This window comes from Mytilus californianus, unplaced genomic scaffold, assembly GCF_021869535.1.
Source record: "Mytilus californianus isolate M0D057914Y unplaced genomic scaffold, xbMytCali1.0.p SCAF_4, whole genome shotgun sequence".
In the NCBI taxonomy this organism is placed as follows: Eukaryota; Metazoa; Mollusca; class Bivalvia; order Mytilida; family Mytilidae; genus Mytilus; species Mytilus californianus.
The window spans coordinates 95,805,105-95,824,107 of NW_026262690.1; the positions used below are offsets into that span (position 1 = coordinate 95,805,105).

Consider the following 19,003-nt stretch of genomic DNA (forward strand, 5'->3'; position numbering starts at 1 on the left):
AAGCCTTTCATGTTTAAAAACTTTTTTAGTATGGGATATCAAATGTTTGAGTGTAAAAAATCAAAGTCTAGTTCAACAACAAAATATGGAAATATTGAAAAAATCTATGCAATATTTTACACTTGAAATAACAAGAGTGCACACGCTGAAATGTCTCGCCTTCTTTACTAATCATTGATATTATGTTGATAGTCCTCAATATAAAGCTTTATTACAACTGTCACATAAACTTAACATTAACCAAGTAAACTAAACATTGACCAATGAACCATGAAAATGAGGTCAAGGTCAGATGAACCATGCTAGGCAGGCATGTACAGCTAACAATTCTTCCATACAACAAATATAGTTGACCTATTGTTTATAGTTTAAGAAAAACAGACCAAAACACAAAAACTTAACACTGAGCAATGAACCTTGAAAATGAGGTCAAGGTCAAATAAAACCTGCGTGACTGACATATAGATCATAAAATATTTCCATACACCAAATATAGTTGAACTATTGCATATAGTATTAGAAAAAAAGACCAGAACTCAAAAACTTAACTTTGACCACTGAACCATGAAAATGAGGTCAAGGTCAGATGACACCTGCCAGCTAGACATGTACACCTTACAATCATTCCATACACCAAATATAGTAGACCTATTGCATACAGTATTAGAAAAACAGACCAAAACACAAAAACTTAACTATAACCACTGAACCATGAAAATGAGGTCAAGGTCAGATGACACCTGCCAGTTGGACATGTACACCTTACAGTCCTTCCATACACCGAATATACTAGACCTATTGCTTATAGTATCTGAGATATGGACTTGACCACCAAAACTTAACCTTGTTCACTGATCCATGAAATGAGGTTGAGGTCAAGTGATAACTGTCTGACGGGCATGAGGACCTTGCAAGGTACGCACATACCAAATATAGTTATCCTATTACTTATAATAAGAGAGAATTTAACATTACAAAAAATCTTAACTTTTTTTTCAAGTAGTCACTGAACCATGAAAATGAGGTCAAGGACGTTGGACAGGTGACTGATGGAAACTTCGTAACATGAGGCATCCATATACAAAGTATGAAGCATCCAGATCTTCCACCTTCTAAAATATAAAGCTTTTAAGAAGTTAGCTAACGCCGCTGCCGCTGCTGGATCACTATCCCTATGTCGAGCTTTCTGTGACAAAAGTCGCAGGCTCGACAAAAATTACACAACCTTTCCTCATTTCATGAAACAGGTCAGTACAATTTTATCAAGAACTATAAAAATAAAATGGTTCATTTTGTACCAGCTTATATCAAACTAACTCAGAATAGATCAGTCGATTCATGTGAAGAGATCTTCAATTGCCTACATTCTTGTTTAAGAATTGAATGCTTCTTTTTGTAATTTTATTGAGGTATAAAAGTGTTGAACAAAGCATATTTTTTTTATGAAGGACTTCATACTTAGAATGTGTGCATGTTCAATGGTTTTACAACCCTATTAAAGTACTAACAGAAACATTCATTTCTTATAATTACATTTTTTGCAACCATGAAATAATGTGCTAAATCAACCTTTCTTTTACTTTTTAATGCATTTTTTAAAAAGTTTGCAAGGAGAGCATATGCAGTCATAGATGTTGCATTTTATATATATACATCTATATAATGTTATTACAATTTAAATTAAACTGATCAGCTGCAAGAAATTAATGATTATGCACAGGCACCATTGCAATCAATAACTTATCAAAGTATATAATGTTTATCTATTATCTATCTTACATCTGGAATTTTATCCCAGTTTAATGACTTCATTGGTTTCTTAGGTTTAGGATGATTACTTGATTGACCCATTCCTGACATCATTCCTGGAGCTGGTGGTGGAGGAGGAGCACCTGTAAACATCAAATTAAATATTTTAATTGTTATTATAATACTTCATTTACTTAGTTTTGTTGATATAGATAAAATTGCAGAGTAGAACACAGTTTTTTGAATTTCAATATTTCTGTAGAACTTTTAGAAGCACGAAAAAAACTTTGTTCCAATGCTTAAGAAAAAACTGCATATAACAAAAGTTATCATGATATATGTTTCTGTAGAATTCATTTGCAACTTGTTAAAATCAAGAGCATACAGATAATATGAGTGCTTTGTACATAATAAAAGACTGAATAGGAATAATTGAATGCTTATTTTTTGTATAATTACATGTTATATAGGAATCTTGGATTTTGATTGGATGATACCAGTGAGTTTTTCAGATATTTTCTTTCATCTGATAAATTTGGTCAGGATATATGCAGTAAGGATATGACTTTTTCACCCTCTCTGTAGTAGTATTTGTCAACACCTAGATGCCCTTTTTACCCTTCACAGTGATGCTTGATCATTTGAGTGCTTCATAGCAGTTTTTGCTAATGTCTTGACAGAAATAGAAAGATGGAATCAAATGTTTAACTTAATCCCCCATTGATATTTGGTGTATCTAAACAGATGTATCATGTTAAGCTTGGGTACTTTAGAAAAAAATACCAGACTCTTTGGAAGAAATTTTCTTTGCCTAGCAGCCAAGGAAATTTTACCTTCTCTTAACTGGTATTTTTCACAAATAATCCTTCTGAACATCATATACACTGAAATGCAGTCAAGTTTAGCGATTGATAATTCATTGATAACATTCTGGCGTATCACAAACAAACAACTTGTAACGTCTCACTTCATTGGCCGAAAGATTTAAATACAACAACAATTGTTGTGTGCACGTGAATTGACACAGGTGACCGACAATGGAATGTACTACGTTACTACGAACGTAAAAAACAATGATTTTTGGTCGAAATAATTAAATAAGTATTTTGTGAATTTCAAATAGTGGGGTCGAAATATTATACTAATAATTTGTGTTAAGTAATATTCTTTATGCATGCAGCACTTGTACCGCACTATGAAAAATATAAGGATAAAATAAAATACATGTGCCGCTTTTATACGGATGAATGTATGAACCACTTTAATTTTTTTCATATTGACGCTAGGTTATTATCCAGACAATGTCGTAGTTACTTATAATAAGGATCTCATAATACTGATCCATTTCAAATTTATGATGGGTTGCACATTCCTCTTTTATTGTTTTCATGCTATAAAACGAAAATAAAGAAGCTAAGCGTTTGTTCTTCAGAAATGACGTGTCATAAACGAGCAAATTGTCCCCGAAAGATCGTACCATGTGTGCACGTGAATATAGATGTACTATGCAATGTACTATCATGGTCACCACGAAATTCAAATGAATTCAGTGAAGGCATGTTGGTGTAAAAAGGTTTGAAATGTTTCATCGGCGAAGATTTTATTTTTGCATGTGTGGAACTAAAAAATAAATAAATACTTGTGAGAAATGTCGTAGTTTATAAGGAACTATATAAATGTACTGTTTTCGATTTTGATTGGTTGAAAATTTATCCTTTAATTTCATACCGTAAGAATAGAGCTTTGCATAACATTGTTGAACAATCCGCCAAAGTAACGTGTGGCATGCGTGCGTATTAAAATGAAATACAAAATCATACATGTATGATAAACTTATAAACGAAATATTAAGAAATTAAGGATGACTACTGTAAAAGTATGTACAAAAATGGAGTCACCTTTTATCAATACATTTAGTGAATAACCACACTGTTTAAAACTGATTGTTTTCTATGCAACTATTTAAATATTTACAATATATAATTTTCAACCGAGGATAGCAAAACAGTTAATTATAAATTAAGAAAGTATATCGCTGGAGTTTATAAAGTACATTTCCTTCCACTGTGCCATGGTTTGCCATCTCCATTTTTTCTCTAAACAAAGCATGGCTGGTTACATGTTCTGAATTTACTTAGAATTTCGGGATTTTTTTTTTCAAAAATCAAGTAAACTAAATCAGAAAAAAAATCACACTATCCTAAAACTTATGAAAGAATATGAATAATGAACATGACAGTTTATAACACAAACCCATTTACTATAAAAATCGAGCAATATCTTTAGTATGTAATTTGGTTATTTTTGTAGTTAAGTACGGTTTCATTTCAAGTACAACGTTAATTCATCAAGTCCATTGAATAAAAGATAAGGCAGGGTGAGCAACTTGACAAAAAAAAGGCAGGATGACGATTTATGTAAAAAATCAGGATAAACGAATAAATATAGTCAGGACCTAACAGACTGAAAAATAGAAAGACAGGACAGAGATAACAACTAAAAAAAATGAAGGACAAAATGTTTCATCCAAGTCCTTCACCCCCAATCAAAATAAAATGGTAGCTCCCTTAATCCAGGACCAATTGAGAGGAGACTGTTGAATTAAATATTTCGACGGGACTGTTAAGATTAAAGTTTAAAATTTTACATGCACATGTATAAAAGCTAGAATTGCCATGCGATAATCAAGAACACAATCATGTTCGGGAATACGACGATGGAAGTTTTTAACGACCTTGACCGGCTACGTGAATACTGATCAGTCCATTCAGCTTTATAGTACGCGTGTTCTATTTTCGCAGGTGTGAGGTCGAAGGTTTGAATTGACCAATGAAAACGATCGTTCCTTAACGAGTTAATCTAATAAAGTTTGTTTGACTGATTATGTTGCACGACCTTTCGCTAAGCTTGACCGCAGTTCAGTGTATCTGTTAAAAATTTTGTTGTTGGGTTGCTTTCACTGATGTCTATCCTGAACATTTTTCAATCATATCAATTGCACAATAAATAATTATCAAATCATTTTCACTAGCTGAAATCATTAAAATCATGAATTGATGGAAAACAATGCGATATCACACCACTAAAGCAACTTTAATGATTGAATAAAGCAATACAAGCTCTTTTCTTCATATCTAATAAATTCTAAATAACCCAAATGTACATTTTTAAAACCATTACCCTTCTTGGGTTAATAGTAACAGCTACTGGTTGAGATTTTGCTTAGCATACCCAATTTGGTATGATCTTTACCTGGTGCTGGGGGTGGTGGTGGAGCCATAGGGGGTGGGGGTGCTGGAGCTAATGATTTGTAGTATGCGTCAGCAGATGAGGTTGAGATTCCTACTTTTGCATCATCAGGTATACTACAAGAGTTGATGACCATGTCTGATATTCTACTGTCTTGTGGTTTGGCTGATAACTACAAAATACAAAATACAAATAAAATGTCACAATAGATATGTTGCTGAATTGTTGCAAAAGGATTAATATAGTTATGTAGCAATTGGAATACTGCAGTAATGTCACAATAGGAATACTATACTGATGACACATTATGATACTGCTATAATTTCATAATAGAAATACTACAGTGATTTTACAAGTTACAAGAGGAATTCTGTAGTCATGTTACAATTCAAATGGTGCACTAATATCACAACAGGACTGAGGAATAATGTAAAATTATATGATTTGATACGATTCTGCTAGAAATGAAAAAAGGCAAATTTTCAATCCCACTTTGGAGATCAGTGGTTTATAATATGCACTCAAGTTACCTCTTCCAAGAAAACTGACCAAAAGGAAATTGTACAAATGTAAACTTAACGGTATATAAATAGATTAAATAAAAACACAAAATTTTGACAGACATGAGGGTAGATCAGGGTTGTTGTGTTTTTATATGTAATTTATGAATGTGAATTCAATAACTGTAGTCTGTTGAGCCAATATTTCATACCTGTGCTTTCAGCATTTCAATCTCCATATTCAGTTTATCTATAACTTGCTTTAAATCTGTTTGACTATCAAGTTTTGCCACCATTCTGGTTACTGTAGCTGCTAACTCAGCCTAATCAATAGAAATAAATATATTAAACTGTGATATGCATTGCCATTCTTATTCATAAAAAAAAAACCCAATTTATATTATAGGAGGAATCTAACTAGATACAATACATCATATAAAAAGCCTTGTATTTTCATGAAAGATATCTTAGGTTTTGATGGACTCTTTAGATAAATCTTGTATACATAGGTACAAATAGATTATATCTTAACAAAACTTCCAACCTTATAAATCTTAACAAAAGGATGGCACAATGTAAAACATTAGGGAAAGTTCAGACAACCAATAAAATTATTTGACCCAAGGTATTTATAATCACTTAACAGTGTCATGGAAAAAAAGCAGTTTAAAATAGATAACCAGACTAAGTGATGCATAAAAAACAAAAGAAAAGCACATAAATATCACTTTTATGTGTATATGGCTTTGTTGAATTTGCTTCCAAAGAACAGTATAAATTTTCAAGGATTTATAAATGTTTATGCAGTTGTGTATTTCATGGTTGTGGGTTTTAATTTTGGTGAATATTCTTTCTGACCAATAAACTTTATAATATTTTCTTTATGTTTATGTTATCTTACCTTTTCTTCATTTTTGATTTCACATTCATGGTCTTTCTTTGCCAGTTTACTTTCCATTTCTTCATTCTGTTTAGACAGATCTTTTAATTTCTGTTGTAAACTCTGTAGGTCTGTCTCACTGGTCATTCTACAAAGTCAGCAGTTAAAATATTAGAAGCAAAAGAGAATTTCCTAACATTACAACTGTCTGGTTTAAAATATTTTGTATAATCATTAACAAAATGCAATTGTTGCCAAATTATTTATTATTTTTACAACTATTGACAAAATGCATTTAATGAGGTCAACTAATATTATTTATCAATGAAAGTAGCTGGTCTTTACCAATCTGTTCATAAAGTATCCAGAACCCTTACTGGTACAAGTATAAAATTTCCAAGAATTTTTGTCATCTTTAAGAAGCTGTATAAAATCAAAATATCTCACTGTCTAACAATATTTTTGACATTCATTTCTACTGTTCCCACATCTGGATCCTTGCCATTCTTCTGTTGTAGCACTACTTGCTGCACAATCTGGTCAATAACTTTCCATAATCCAACTATGTTCATATCATTGCCAACTACAAAAGATAAATATTTGATTTGTTTTCTCCTCCTTGTAAAAAGATAAAATGAAATTAGTCAAACTATATATAACCCTGATTTCCTCACATGGTTAGTAGAATATACCTCATGTGATTTTGAATTAAGTGCACCTAACCCATGCATGCTCTTTTTTAAATGAATGTATCAACTAACCATTAGGGACTTTAATAAATGAAAAATACATTAAATCATACATATAATTCAAGTGCCAAAAAATACCTTGAACTATTGTTTTTTTTTTTAATGCCTAATAGTCCTCAACTTTTCCTGGTAAATGACCCAACATACATCTGATCTCTGGTTTCCTTTCCATAAATATAACATTTAAAGGACATTTCCTTGGTGAAAAGACATCCAATGTTCAAGTTGTATTCACACCAAAATCCAAATCATTGATTAGTCTATTTTCCTTTTTTTAACCCTCTATAATTTGTTTGTTTTTGACTTATGAAGCAGAAACTACAGAGACATACAAGCTAGCTTTGAACTTCTGTTCTGTTAAAACTCTTTCATTCAAACATCATATTTCATAAGATATGAGAATTTCAGATTTGTGAACTACCTTTTTTTTTCTCATAATGCACAATTAAAATCTATAATAATCAACTATAACATACATGGAAGTAGAATTAGATGCTGCATTATAGACATAAAGTTTTGGTAAGCACTACTCATGGTTAACTTCTTTCTCAGTACATCAAACATACTGTAAGCACTCTTTGTATCTACATGTACCTGAAATAAGAAAACTTTATTTTAAGGTAATGTCTTTTATATATCAAACAAGTTTTAGAATTGTCAATCTTTTTGGTTCTATAGTAATACCCGTTAAATCATTCCATCTGGTAATTTTCCCTTTTATTTTTTCTAACAGGATCAAAATGTTTCTTATGGTTTTTTTTCTGTATTGAAATTCTGTACAAATATACTTTGGACCATGCACAGTTTCTTCTTGTACTGTTCACAAAGTTGCTATCTGTAATCTACTCTGTAGTACAGTCACTGATATAAGAATGTAAGACAGCATGACATGGTTATAATTAAATGAAGTACTGTCTTGTTGAATGATGTAAATGGCAAAATTCTAGAATAAAGTAGTCAGCCAAAAAAATATACACTGGTTTCCTGCCTCCTAGTAGAAAAAAATACAGTAGAAAGGTAGGTTAAATAGACTACAAATGAAAAAGTTCTGAATTTAAAGGTACTTGACTAAAAATTTCAAACTTTAACATTGCTTTACAAAGAAATGTCCATACAATGAGTTAGAGTAGACAAGCAAATTTAAGATAGGTATGAGGCAGGAAACAGAACTAATTTTTTTGCCTTACTTAGTTTTGTTGTACTGATTTAAAATTACAAATAGGTGCAAAACCAAACTAAACTGTCAATTTAAAAAAAAAATTTGATGTTCAGTCAATCACTTAAATTAAGTTTATGCTAACCTCTAGATTTCTTTTTTGTTTTACTATGTTGTTGGGTCTCATTGATATAAGACCTAAATCCCCCTTGTTTTAATTTGTAAAACAAAATATGGTATAAATTCAAAACGATATATTATATTCTCTTTTGTAACAAAATTTAGAAAACTACCTAGTGAACAGTCACAGTCTAATTGAAAAGCAAGTGAACTTCTAGTCCAAAATCCTACATTCTATTCTGGTATGTTTTTACTAATTTTTAAAATATTGCTAAGTAGTCCTTAATCTGATTACAATACAGATCCTATGTCCACACTTCGCTTACAAGGATCTGACAATGCCCTGTTCTACTTTCTTTTTAAAGACCTTTGGGAATTCGATGGTTTTGTTGTAATAAAGCACAATTCAATAATTTGAAGGCTGAAAGTTCACTGGCTAATGTAATAATTAACAGAACAGAAAGTATAATGGAGTGCTGTCAGATTCTGTGCCCATTCTTTGCTTACAATGATCTGACAACTATTTTGATCAGATTGAGTAGATCTCAGTTTGTAGCTGTAAGATATTGATATATATCCTTGCTTAAACTACTTACATTTTCAAACCTTGAGCATAACAGCTTTTCATCAGCATTTCTCATCATTTCAAAATAGTCTAAATGTCTGAAAAAATATTAAAAAAAAAACTCATATGTAAATATTTTCATAATCATTTTATTAAATATAACGTCTATATAAAAACACATTGTTTTCTAGGAAAATAAATTGATGCAAGCACAAAATTAAGGTTTCAAGTTTACTAATCTTATTTGAAATTCTGTTTGATGAAGATTTTTTTACTTTATCTGCTTTATATGAATATCTTCACCTATGTTATTTAAGATTATGAGTAGCATTCAAAATCGTTAGCTGATTAAAAGGAATTGTACTTTTTTATTCAATATAATATTTGTTGATAAATGATTTAGGAATACATTTGTTTTCTCTTTTTAAGAATCTAGTCATGCTTGAAAGATCTTTGATAGTCTTTGTTCAATTCAATAAAAACTCTTCCTTCACTCAAAGCTATATAGATTATACACTTAGTCTATTGTTGAAAACTATAAGTAAACCTCTAGATGTCTTTTCTGTCTTTTCTGTCTTGCATTTTTTTGCTTTTTTGTTTTACTGCCTCATTGACATACAATATGCATCACATTTCTTTTAATTCATACATTGAAGGAAGACAGATGGAAAACACTTCTAAGAATCGCTTCCTTCAAAATTGTGTATTGTAACAGATATCTCTAGACAAAAGAATATCACTTTTATTGTTATATCACTTGCCTATCTTATGTACCAGTACAAACTTTAAACAGAACTGCTCAATTCAATTTCTGCAATCATAAGGGTGTATTTCAAGTTTTTTAGAACAATCTCAACCCTGAATTGGTATTTAGAAATGATCAAACCTACCTATCTAAAGTAGCATTTCCATGGTTTCTTAGTTTATCTATAACAGGCTGTATACCAAGCATAAGAAACTCATATCGAAGATGAAGACGAAATTCTAAACTTTCCTATAAAATAGATTAAACATTACAGTTTGTTAATTTCAATAAGAAATAAACGTTCATCTAAAAAAGTCATTCAATCATTATTGATCCTTATTCCTGTTTTTTGATAAAGTAAAATGTATATTACCCATTGTTGCTTTTTGATAAAGTAAAATGTATATTACCCATTGTTGCTTTTTGATAAAGTAAAATGTATATTACCCATTGTTGCTTTTTGATAAAGTAAAATGTATATTACCCATTGTTGCTTTTTGTTAATTGCAGCATGGAACAAGATTTATTCATCTCTTTGGTATATTTGCATTTATAGACAAAAACAAAATATGTATAAAAAAATATCTAGTTTATATTGTTAATGAATCAACATGGAAACAAATTATCATGAGAAAAGCATTACAAGTTCTACCCTTTTTCCTATACTATTTACTATAGTACTCAAATAGGAATTAAGAAAAATGCAACGTCTTAAATGTCTGTGTAATGCAATGATGAATACACTGTATTCTATAAGGTAATATATACTTTACTGTAAACAGGTGCACCCTAAATGATCAAAATATAGTTGTCATCATTCAGATCTATTTCCTACATGCATATTATATTTATTTGACAAGAAAAAAAGTATACATGATTGATTGAAAATATGTATGAGAATATCCTGGTTAAAGTCACATCTGAAAACAGCTGTTAGCTTTTAACAAGATCTAGTGAAATGTTTACCTGCCCTGGACCACATCTGAGAGCAGCATTGATGAAAGACATTATAGCTGTCTTCAGATTCACTTCCTCTCTGTACCTTCCTGTACTTCTTTCAAGGTCAAATATCAAACTCTGTTCAAAGAAAACAACATTTTTCATGAGGGGAAAGACAAATTATCATCTTTCAAATTTTCGGTAACTAAATATTGAAACTGTAATTTCTATCAACACACTTTTTTATGTTATATACCCAAAAACAGATGAATCACTTCATGATACTTCAAGATAGTGGATTCTGAAATACTGTAAAATGCTGCTGTAACATATACACCAATATTATATAATTTCCATAATTTGTAAAATAATTCCATTTCTTTTCTTTTTAACACTGTCACCTTCCCTGAACTGTTTTACTATTACCTAGTCTGTCATATATGTTTTTTCTTTTTTTAAATCGGAGGTCTATTTTAGTTTTTATAATAGACAATTGTACAAAATAAAATTTTGAAGTTCAAAGGATGAATTCTTACAGGAAAATGGCAAACATTTACTTGATTTCAAACCCCTTAACTTTACTTAATTTTGTAGTCCTATCATATTTTTTCAAATCTTGTTCTTTAAAATAAACTTAACTATCAAATATCTACTTTCTGTAATATAGCTATAAGAATGTAACTTAACTCTAAATTTTAAGACTATTTATTACCTGAAATCTGGTTCTTTCTGCAGCATATTTCTGGTAATGTAACATTGCCTCTAGAACCTTTTTATGACCACCAGGAACCAGACACATTGCACCAAGTATTTCATACAATGCAGTCTTTGTTTTAATATTTTCTGTTGATAAACTTTGAGCAATGATGTTTACACTATCAGGGAAAGCAAATACATGAGCTCTTCCTTGCTACAATACAATAATATTAATAAACAATAGTTTTATATCATTATATATACAGATGGTTCAGCAGAATTTTGGCATGCCAGAAAACCTGTAACTCATTTAAAAAGTACCTGTCTGTCAGATGTATAGAAGTGAATATACCTACTGGTTGTTTGAACAATGATCAGTATTTTAATGAATAAAACTGTTTATATAAACGTAGAGTTTTGAAAAATATCCTCAGCAGTTTTATTTTGTTTGTTATATCTTATTTTACTATTAATTTATTTTTAAGTATATAATTGCAATAAAAAGACTTTTCTGTACATTATCATACTGGAAATGAAATGTAGATGAGGTTGCAAATCTTCCTGCTATCATAAGAGCTAGCAAGGTAAAAATACAGCTCAAGCTCTGCTATCCAAGAGCTAGCGAGGTAAAAATACAGCTCAAGCTCTGCTATCCTAAGAGCTATAAAGGTAATAATACAGCTCGAGCTCTGCTATCCTCAAGTGCAGCCTGTCATTCCACTTTTAATTGAGGTTTATATTCTAATTTCATTAATATGTTCTTGTTTTAATACAGCACAACGATTCTTCACAATACTCCAATCAACCATCATGCACTCCCATGTGTTTCCTTTTTTCGCTATATATGCATCATCCCTAACATTTGCCCTTTGTTTTTTATCCCTGTCTTTCATCCTAGCTCCCGTTAATTTTACTTACAGAATTATTCATAAGAGCCTTTATACATCCTATAATAGATGTGTGTATACTGCTCTCCATAGTGGTAAAGTCCATTCTTTTAAGAAAATTCAGTAAACATTCTAAACCTTCCTTGTCCAGAAATCTTGTCACAAAACTGAAAAATTTATAAAAAAAAGTTTATACATCTATCTATCTTGCTAAATATTTGTAAATTCACAGCTCTTTGTCAAATTTTGTGTTCTGAATCAATTTTATGTAATTATATATTTGTACATGGATTAACAAACACATATATAAATGAAGCTAAAACATGCATTTCACAAAAAATCTTATCACTTAAACTGATTGTTACTGACATTGAATTGTACATTTGTTATCATTGATTTTTCTTACAAGATATTTCTATGGTGAATTACAGGTCTCCTTGAAATAAAATCATTACTAACATGATAAGTTATCTATTATTTTATTTTAAAGCTAATTTCCTAATGCTTGCAGGAGTGAGACTTTGGTTTGCTTGCTTGCTTTGTTTGTATAAACGTTAGCTAAAGCATTGTAATTAAGATTGACATCTGCAAACAATATAAATAGGCAGAGTTAAACCTTTATACATTATATTTAAATTTGATTGGATGCTATCCTGGAGGTTAGGAATCGAAAGCAAGCAAGCAAGCCAACCAAAGTCTTACTCTACAAGCATTAGGAAATTAGCTCTAAATTACCTCATAGGTTGTGTCCTGAGTGCTGTTTTCAGACCATCCACAATTTCCAATCCCTGATCTTCTTTGAAGTCATCAAAACTTACTCTAGTCTGTATCAATTAAAAAGAAAAGTTTATTTTAAGTAACAACATGAAGCTATGGACAATTTTTGCAATATGTTCATATCTTTCTTAATTTTACTTTTCATTGGCTGCTGATAGCCAGCACAGGGACCAACACTGAACATTATGGAGTAGAGCTTCTATTCTATGTATCATTTTTGGGAAATATTTACTGAGTAAATCAAAGCATCCAGCATCTTTGTCAGCTCTGACTCTGAACCTTTCTGATGAAGATTGAAGTGGAAAACTATAAAAACTAAGCAAAAATTTTATTTTACTTTGATCATATGAACATCAGATACAAATTCTAATAAAGTCACATATTACATTTTCCAATACCTTTTGATAGAACTATAAAGAGATATCCATTTCCTGTTGATTAAAATGTATTTGTTTTTTATGCTTTTTCTGCACTAACAAGATGAATGATATGTAACAAAGGGGACAACTATGTATAATGAAATATATGTTTTTACTATAATACATACATCAGATAAACTGTTGATGTTATCTATATAGGTGTCTGGCAGTTCTCTGTCCTGTAATACATATAATAAATCATTGTAAAATTAAAAAAATATGCATGTACTTAAAAATACTGTCAATCAGCTGCCAAATTAATTCACTAATTTTTGTGTCTATTATAACCACACAGGAAGTTGATTTTATTTTGATGTAGCAGAAGCAATGAAATCTAAATCTTGATTACATGTCTTTAAGATACAGATAGATGCAGATGCCTAATCCACTATCTGAAAAGTGTTGGCTTATTGGACCAAAATCTTGCTTAACTGAAGATTCTGCAATGAAAGATCATTGATCAATTACCATAGGTCTCAGGGATATAACTAAATGCAAAACTTAACCAAAGTCATTCAAGTGTGAAAAATAGGGCAAAATGACCAAATTATAATGATTGATTGAACGATAGTGTACCTAACTGTTGTTCATCTTAGTGTTTTTGTATTTTGGCTGTGCATCTTTCTTAGTGTTTTTGTCTTTTGGGTGTGCATCTTAGTGTTTTTGTCTTTTTTGGTGTGCATCTTAAGTGTTTTTGTCTTTAAGGTGTGCATCTTAGTGTTTTTGTATTTGGCTGTACATCTTACTGTTTTTGTCTTTTAGGTGTGCATCGTAGTGTTTTTGTATTTGGCTGTACATCTTAGTGTTTTTGTCTTTTAGGTGTGCATCTTAGCGTTTTTGTCTTTACGTGTGCATCTAAGTGTTTTTAACTTTTGCTAGTGCATTGTAGTGTTTTTGTATTTTAGCTATGCATCTTATAGTTTACTTCACAACTTATCTAGATTTCGAGCTTGACATGTAGTATTGATATGAAGAAATATTGTCTTTTGGCTGTGCAACTAAAGTGTTTTTGTCTTTTGGCTGTGCACCTTGTAGTGTTTTTGTCGTTTAAAGTATTTATTCAATGAACTGATGGCATATCTTTGGCAGTCGCTGTTTCTTCACAACTTTTGTTTTTTAGCTGTGCATCTTAGTGTTTACTTCACAACTTATCTAGATTTCGAGCTTGACATGTAGGATTGATATTTGTCCATTTTTGAGGACAAATTGACCTCTAACTTTTTCATCTGGTTTTACTATGTTGCTGTCTCGTAGACATATAACCCACATATTTTAAATATTTAGATATTTATCATAAATGAAATACTTATATTGCAAATGCAAATTTTAAGAAAAGTCAAATTGACATAAAACTTCCAAAACTTAAGCCAAGTCAAATCTGGCATAAAACTACTTTGCTGCAAAAGCTCTCTGTTCATCACAGTTGTAAAATATTATATAGTCTAAATAAATGACCCTACAAACATAATTAATCCACTCACTCATGCATACCAATTATTTAAAATTGAGACAAATCTACTCTTTCTTGTACATTACAAATGATAAAATGCAAAAAATATCTCTAGTCTTCTAGATAGTTTAAAAGGAAAATTATGTATATCATCATACCTGAATTTTACTGCAATATAGTTGCCATTTCTTGTCTGGTGGCAAATTAAATAAAGCATCTCTGTGGGCTTGATCAACATCTAGTTCAGCCTGAAATGATAATATTAAACAATCTCAGAAACACTAAGTGTTAAAATGAAATTTGTTCTAACTTCTACCGGAAAATCTTAATGAACAGAAATAGCATACCAAAATACATGACCCAACAATAAATATACTAAGTTTCATGTACAAAATGTTAAAAAAAATCTTGATTTTGTGTTTGTATTCCAATTGCATCTTAAATTTAAGAAGCAATTATAATTTTTTTTTATTATTATAACACAGCATATTTGTGAAGCTTTTATTTCAAAAAGCTTATTACTTTCAATCTGGAATCTCAATTTTCTTTTAAAAAGTTGCCACCTTCCAGACTGGATACATCAAATACTAATAATGTGAAGTCATTACTCCTAAATCAATCCAGCTTGAAACAAATTACTGAAACTGGTCTGGATACACACAGTCACATGGGTTGTTTCTTACATATTCTCTCACCCTCCTCATGTCCCCCCCCCAAAAAATGTTTGCTGTAAAATAATCTTTGGCAAAAGATTAAGAGCTGAAGTTAAATCATAGTGACATTGAGTAGCTATTTCAAACATTCAAAATAAGAGTTTTTAACATTACTTTTAAATTAAACAGCAGAGTTCATCTCATAAATCAAGAATGAGAGAGAGTGTCAATTTATTATTCATCAAAATGTCTTTGACCTTAAACTTTTAAATCACATAAATGTTAAATTATCAGGTGAACTTCACAAAAACTATTAAATTTATGAAAGATTTAAATTATTGCCTACATAAATACACCATATTTATTTGGAAACCCTGTCGCTGGTTAAAGTACCAACAGATTGATGTGTTCGTAGTACAAACCTTTGATACTATGATATATTTATAGTAATACATCTATGATAATTTGATTTATTCAAATTACTTTATTCTCATATATATCATAATTAAATCAAATATATATGGAGTCAAAACTAAATTATAGCATAAAAGAAAACATAAAATGTAATGGGTATCTTCTTCAGTAGTACATTATATGTAGTTACTTTTGGTATGATCTGATGCCTTCTACATTTTTGTTGTTGCAGCACATTGTTTATTTTTCTCAATGTCGTGTAAGGTGTTATACAAACTAAGGGAAAAATAATTGATTGACAGATTGTTAGTTTTTTAAAGCCACTTCCAGCAAGCACCCTTAGCTATTTAATGACGGCCAGTTTTTAGGTAAACGGACAGAAAGTCACAGGACAAAAAGTCACAGGGCAGAAAGTCACAGGACAAAAAGTCACAAATAATGTGTTGGCAATTGTTTGAATATATAAGAGAAAGATCTTGAAATATATTTTTTTTATTTCATATATTCATTTTACAGTGTAGGAAAAAGTTCATTAGCCTTGATAAATGAAAAATTATTAAATTTTAACAATCTTTAATCATGCAAAGGATATATTTCTTGGCACAATAAAGCCATTTAAGTACCAAGCCACTTTGACATTTTGATTTCTTAACAATTCTTTGATCAATATTGAAATTTTAATTAAAAAGTTGCTTCATATATAATAGTTCAAGAAAAAGTACAAACATTTTTTTTTTTTAAATAAGTGTTTTCTTATTCAAAGAAAAATAATCTCAAAACTGAATATTGTCCTGTGACTTTTTGTCCATGACTTTTTGTCTGTGACTTTTTGTCCTGTGACTTTCTGTCCTACAATCAGTTTTATAAGATAGATAAATTTATATTGGTAGAGGAAGCTGGAGTCCCCAAAGAGAACCACAGGTTTTCAATAGGAAACTGGCAATCCGCAAAAATTATAGTATCTATATTCAGTTCAAATAGTTATTGATGAATGCATAAAAATAACACAATATCATAGCTATAGGTTGAGAATCATAAAATAATGAACTTGCTTATTATTCTTTTGATTTTGCATTTATAATGTATAAATTAAGAAATTAAAATAATATTTCAATTCACAAAGAAAACCTGTGATATCACTGGTTAGCATCTGTACTAATTAAATATAAATAAAATTTACAAATTAGCATGATTCATTTGTTTAAATAAAATCATATTGGAAAATTTGAACTTGTAGTAACCTTTATCTGAATTAAACAAAAGATATTTAAAAGTAATTGTTTGATGAGATCTGGAGTTGACAGCCTCTGGTCATACATGGATTATTACACAGATTAGCCTAGATAACATTTATGTCATCATGAATTGTAACCAGTCACTGTGTCAAATACATTAATTATACCCTATGAAAACATATGTCATAAGGTCATAAAGGTAGTCCACTTCTTACATTTATCATAACTATTCTATATTCTAACTCGTCAATAGCATGTTTATATCAGAATGACATCAGTATTTCTTTTTAATCTAAAATGTTATTATAAGGTGGCAAAGGGTGGTCCCTCATCCTAAATTCATCAACTTGTGAATGGAAATGAGAAACAACACCTGAATTTAATCATTCTTTTAGCATAGAAAACTCATTAAACTGATAATAACAAATATTTAAGTGTTTTTAAAATATTTACAGAATACAGTGGTATGTTCAAAATATTGTATGTGGATTATCTGTAAAGAATCATATTTTTACCTATGTCCAACTAATTTATGAATGAAATTTCTTTAATTTGATACAAGCAGTAACTTGAGATGTGTGCTATCTTGTTTCCTCTGCCACTTCACCCTAAGTAGAATAACTTCACAATTAATCCTATTAAGGAAGAATATCTTGTACAGTTTTGATCAGAGAGGAAGATAATTGAGTTTGGTTGAAACTCCGTCTTTTTCCTATCTTAATACATTTTTACCATGCATTTGACAAACTTTTCAGGACTGTAAACATGAGAAATTTTCACACAGGGGTTATTTTCGCTTCATGATAGCCTTAATTACTCTAAATATAATTATCTTCCCCCTACAAACAGTTTGTACAAGTCAACACTTATATTGATGTGAAGGTGCACTATCCATTCAATGCTTGAAGTTAATCCTTTGTGTGAAAAATTATTCATTGTAATCGCACAAATTTGCATTTTGACATTTTAATAAAAAATTTTCATATCATATTTAAGAAATTGTGGAAAATTCTTTGAATCACAACTACTACTGTACCAGTTTTTAAACATACTGAGAAAGTTTTCTATCGGTGATTCTTTTTAATGTTGGTTATGGGTAATGAAATTGTACTTTCAACATTGCATGTAAAAAAAAAACACAGGAAAATCTGCTTTCCTGTGGTAGCAAATCTTGAAACTAATAATGACCCATGAAATCCACAAACTGCATGGTTTCCAATTTACAAAAAAAAAATTTGCAAAGTTTACAATAATTTTCATAATCTAATTTCATAAACAGTTGTTTCCTGCTCTGGCAGCATGTGTAATGTAAAGAATTTATTTTTCTTAATATTTAAATATTTATATAAATCATTTTCCTTATGGTAGTTTGTTTGTTTTCGTTGAAAATTATTATAGAGTTCAAAATTTACTTGTGTAATCAAATTTCAGATTACATAATACAAAACTCATCCCTTGGAGAAATCAACCATACTGGTCAGATGGGATCCATTAGTAGTTTTCATGTGGGAAACTATCAGACCAATCTATTTCTTTCCGAGATCCTTTATCGTAGGATTTTCGGCTTTCCTCTACCAGGAAAACAGCTGGGCATTTAGCTGTATCTGTTTGGAATCCAAGTATGTCCTTACCGGTTTCCCATTTGTTGCTTTGGCATTTGTGCGGCATCCGGGTACGACCTTATCCTTTTTTGTATATAACTGTTTTTATATTTTGCATTTTTTATATTTTTGAGGATGAGCGAATCAGGTGAGTGGGTGCGTTCGTATGTTTATGCATTGTATTTATTGTTTTTGGTGAAGGTTAACTTTCTGGTAGTA

The 19,003-nt window shown here is 30.3% G+C and overlaps 1 protein-coding gene across 3 annotated transcripts in view; it reads right to left on the bottom strand.

Annotated features, from left to right (window-relative positions):
* Nucleotides 1–19,003, bottom strand: part of LOC127738918 (disheveled-associated activator of morphogenesis 1-A-like) — a 49,733-nt gene that overhangs the window by 15,729 nt on the left and 15,001 nt on the right. For all 3 annotated transcript variants that reach the window (XM_052250412.1, XM_052250411.1, XM_052250413.1), the window contains exons 3-16: nucleotides 15,040–15,129; nucleotides 13,560–13,610; nucleotides 12,971–13,059; nucleotides 12,267–12,402; nucleotides 11,365–11,562; nucleotides 10,680–10,790; nucleotides 9,859–9,962; nucleotides 9,000–9,066; nucleotides 7,604–7,721; nucleotides 6,826–6,961; nucleotides 6,400–6,526; nucleotides 5,711–5,821; nucleotides 5,002–5,170; nucleotides 1,780–1,892 (exon numbers count right to left, since the gene is read on the bottom strand). In XM_052250412.1, the coding sequence (XP_052106372.1) occupies nucleotides 1,780–1,892; nucleotides 5,002–5,170; nucleotides 5,711–5,821; nucleotides 6,400–6,526; nucleotides 6,826–6,961; nucleotides 7,604–7,721; nucleotides 9,000–9,066; nucleotides 9,859–9,962; nucleotides 10,680–10,790; nucleotides 11,365–11,562; nucleotides 12,267–12,402; nucleotides 12,971–13,059; nucleotides 13,560–13,610; nucleotides 15,040–15,129 (1,620 nt within the window). The remainder of the gene's footprint in view (nucleotides 1–1,779; nucleotides 1,893–5,001; nucleotides 5,171–5,710; nucleotides 5,822–6,399; nucleotides 6,527–6,825; nucleotides 6,962–7,603; nucleotides 7,722–8,999; nucleotides 9,067–9,858; nucleotides 9,963–10,679; nucleotides 10,791–11,364; nucleotides 11,563–12,266; nucleotides 12,403–12,970; nucleotides 13,060–13,559; nucleotides 13,611–15,039; nucleotides 15,130–19,003) is intronic.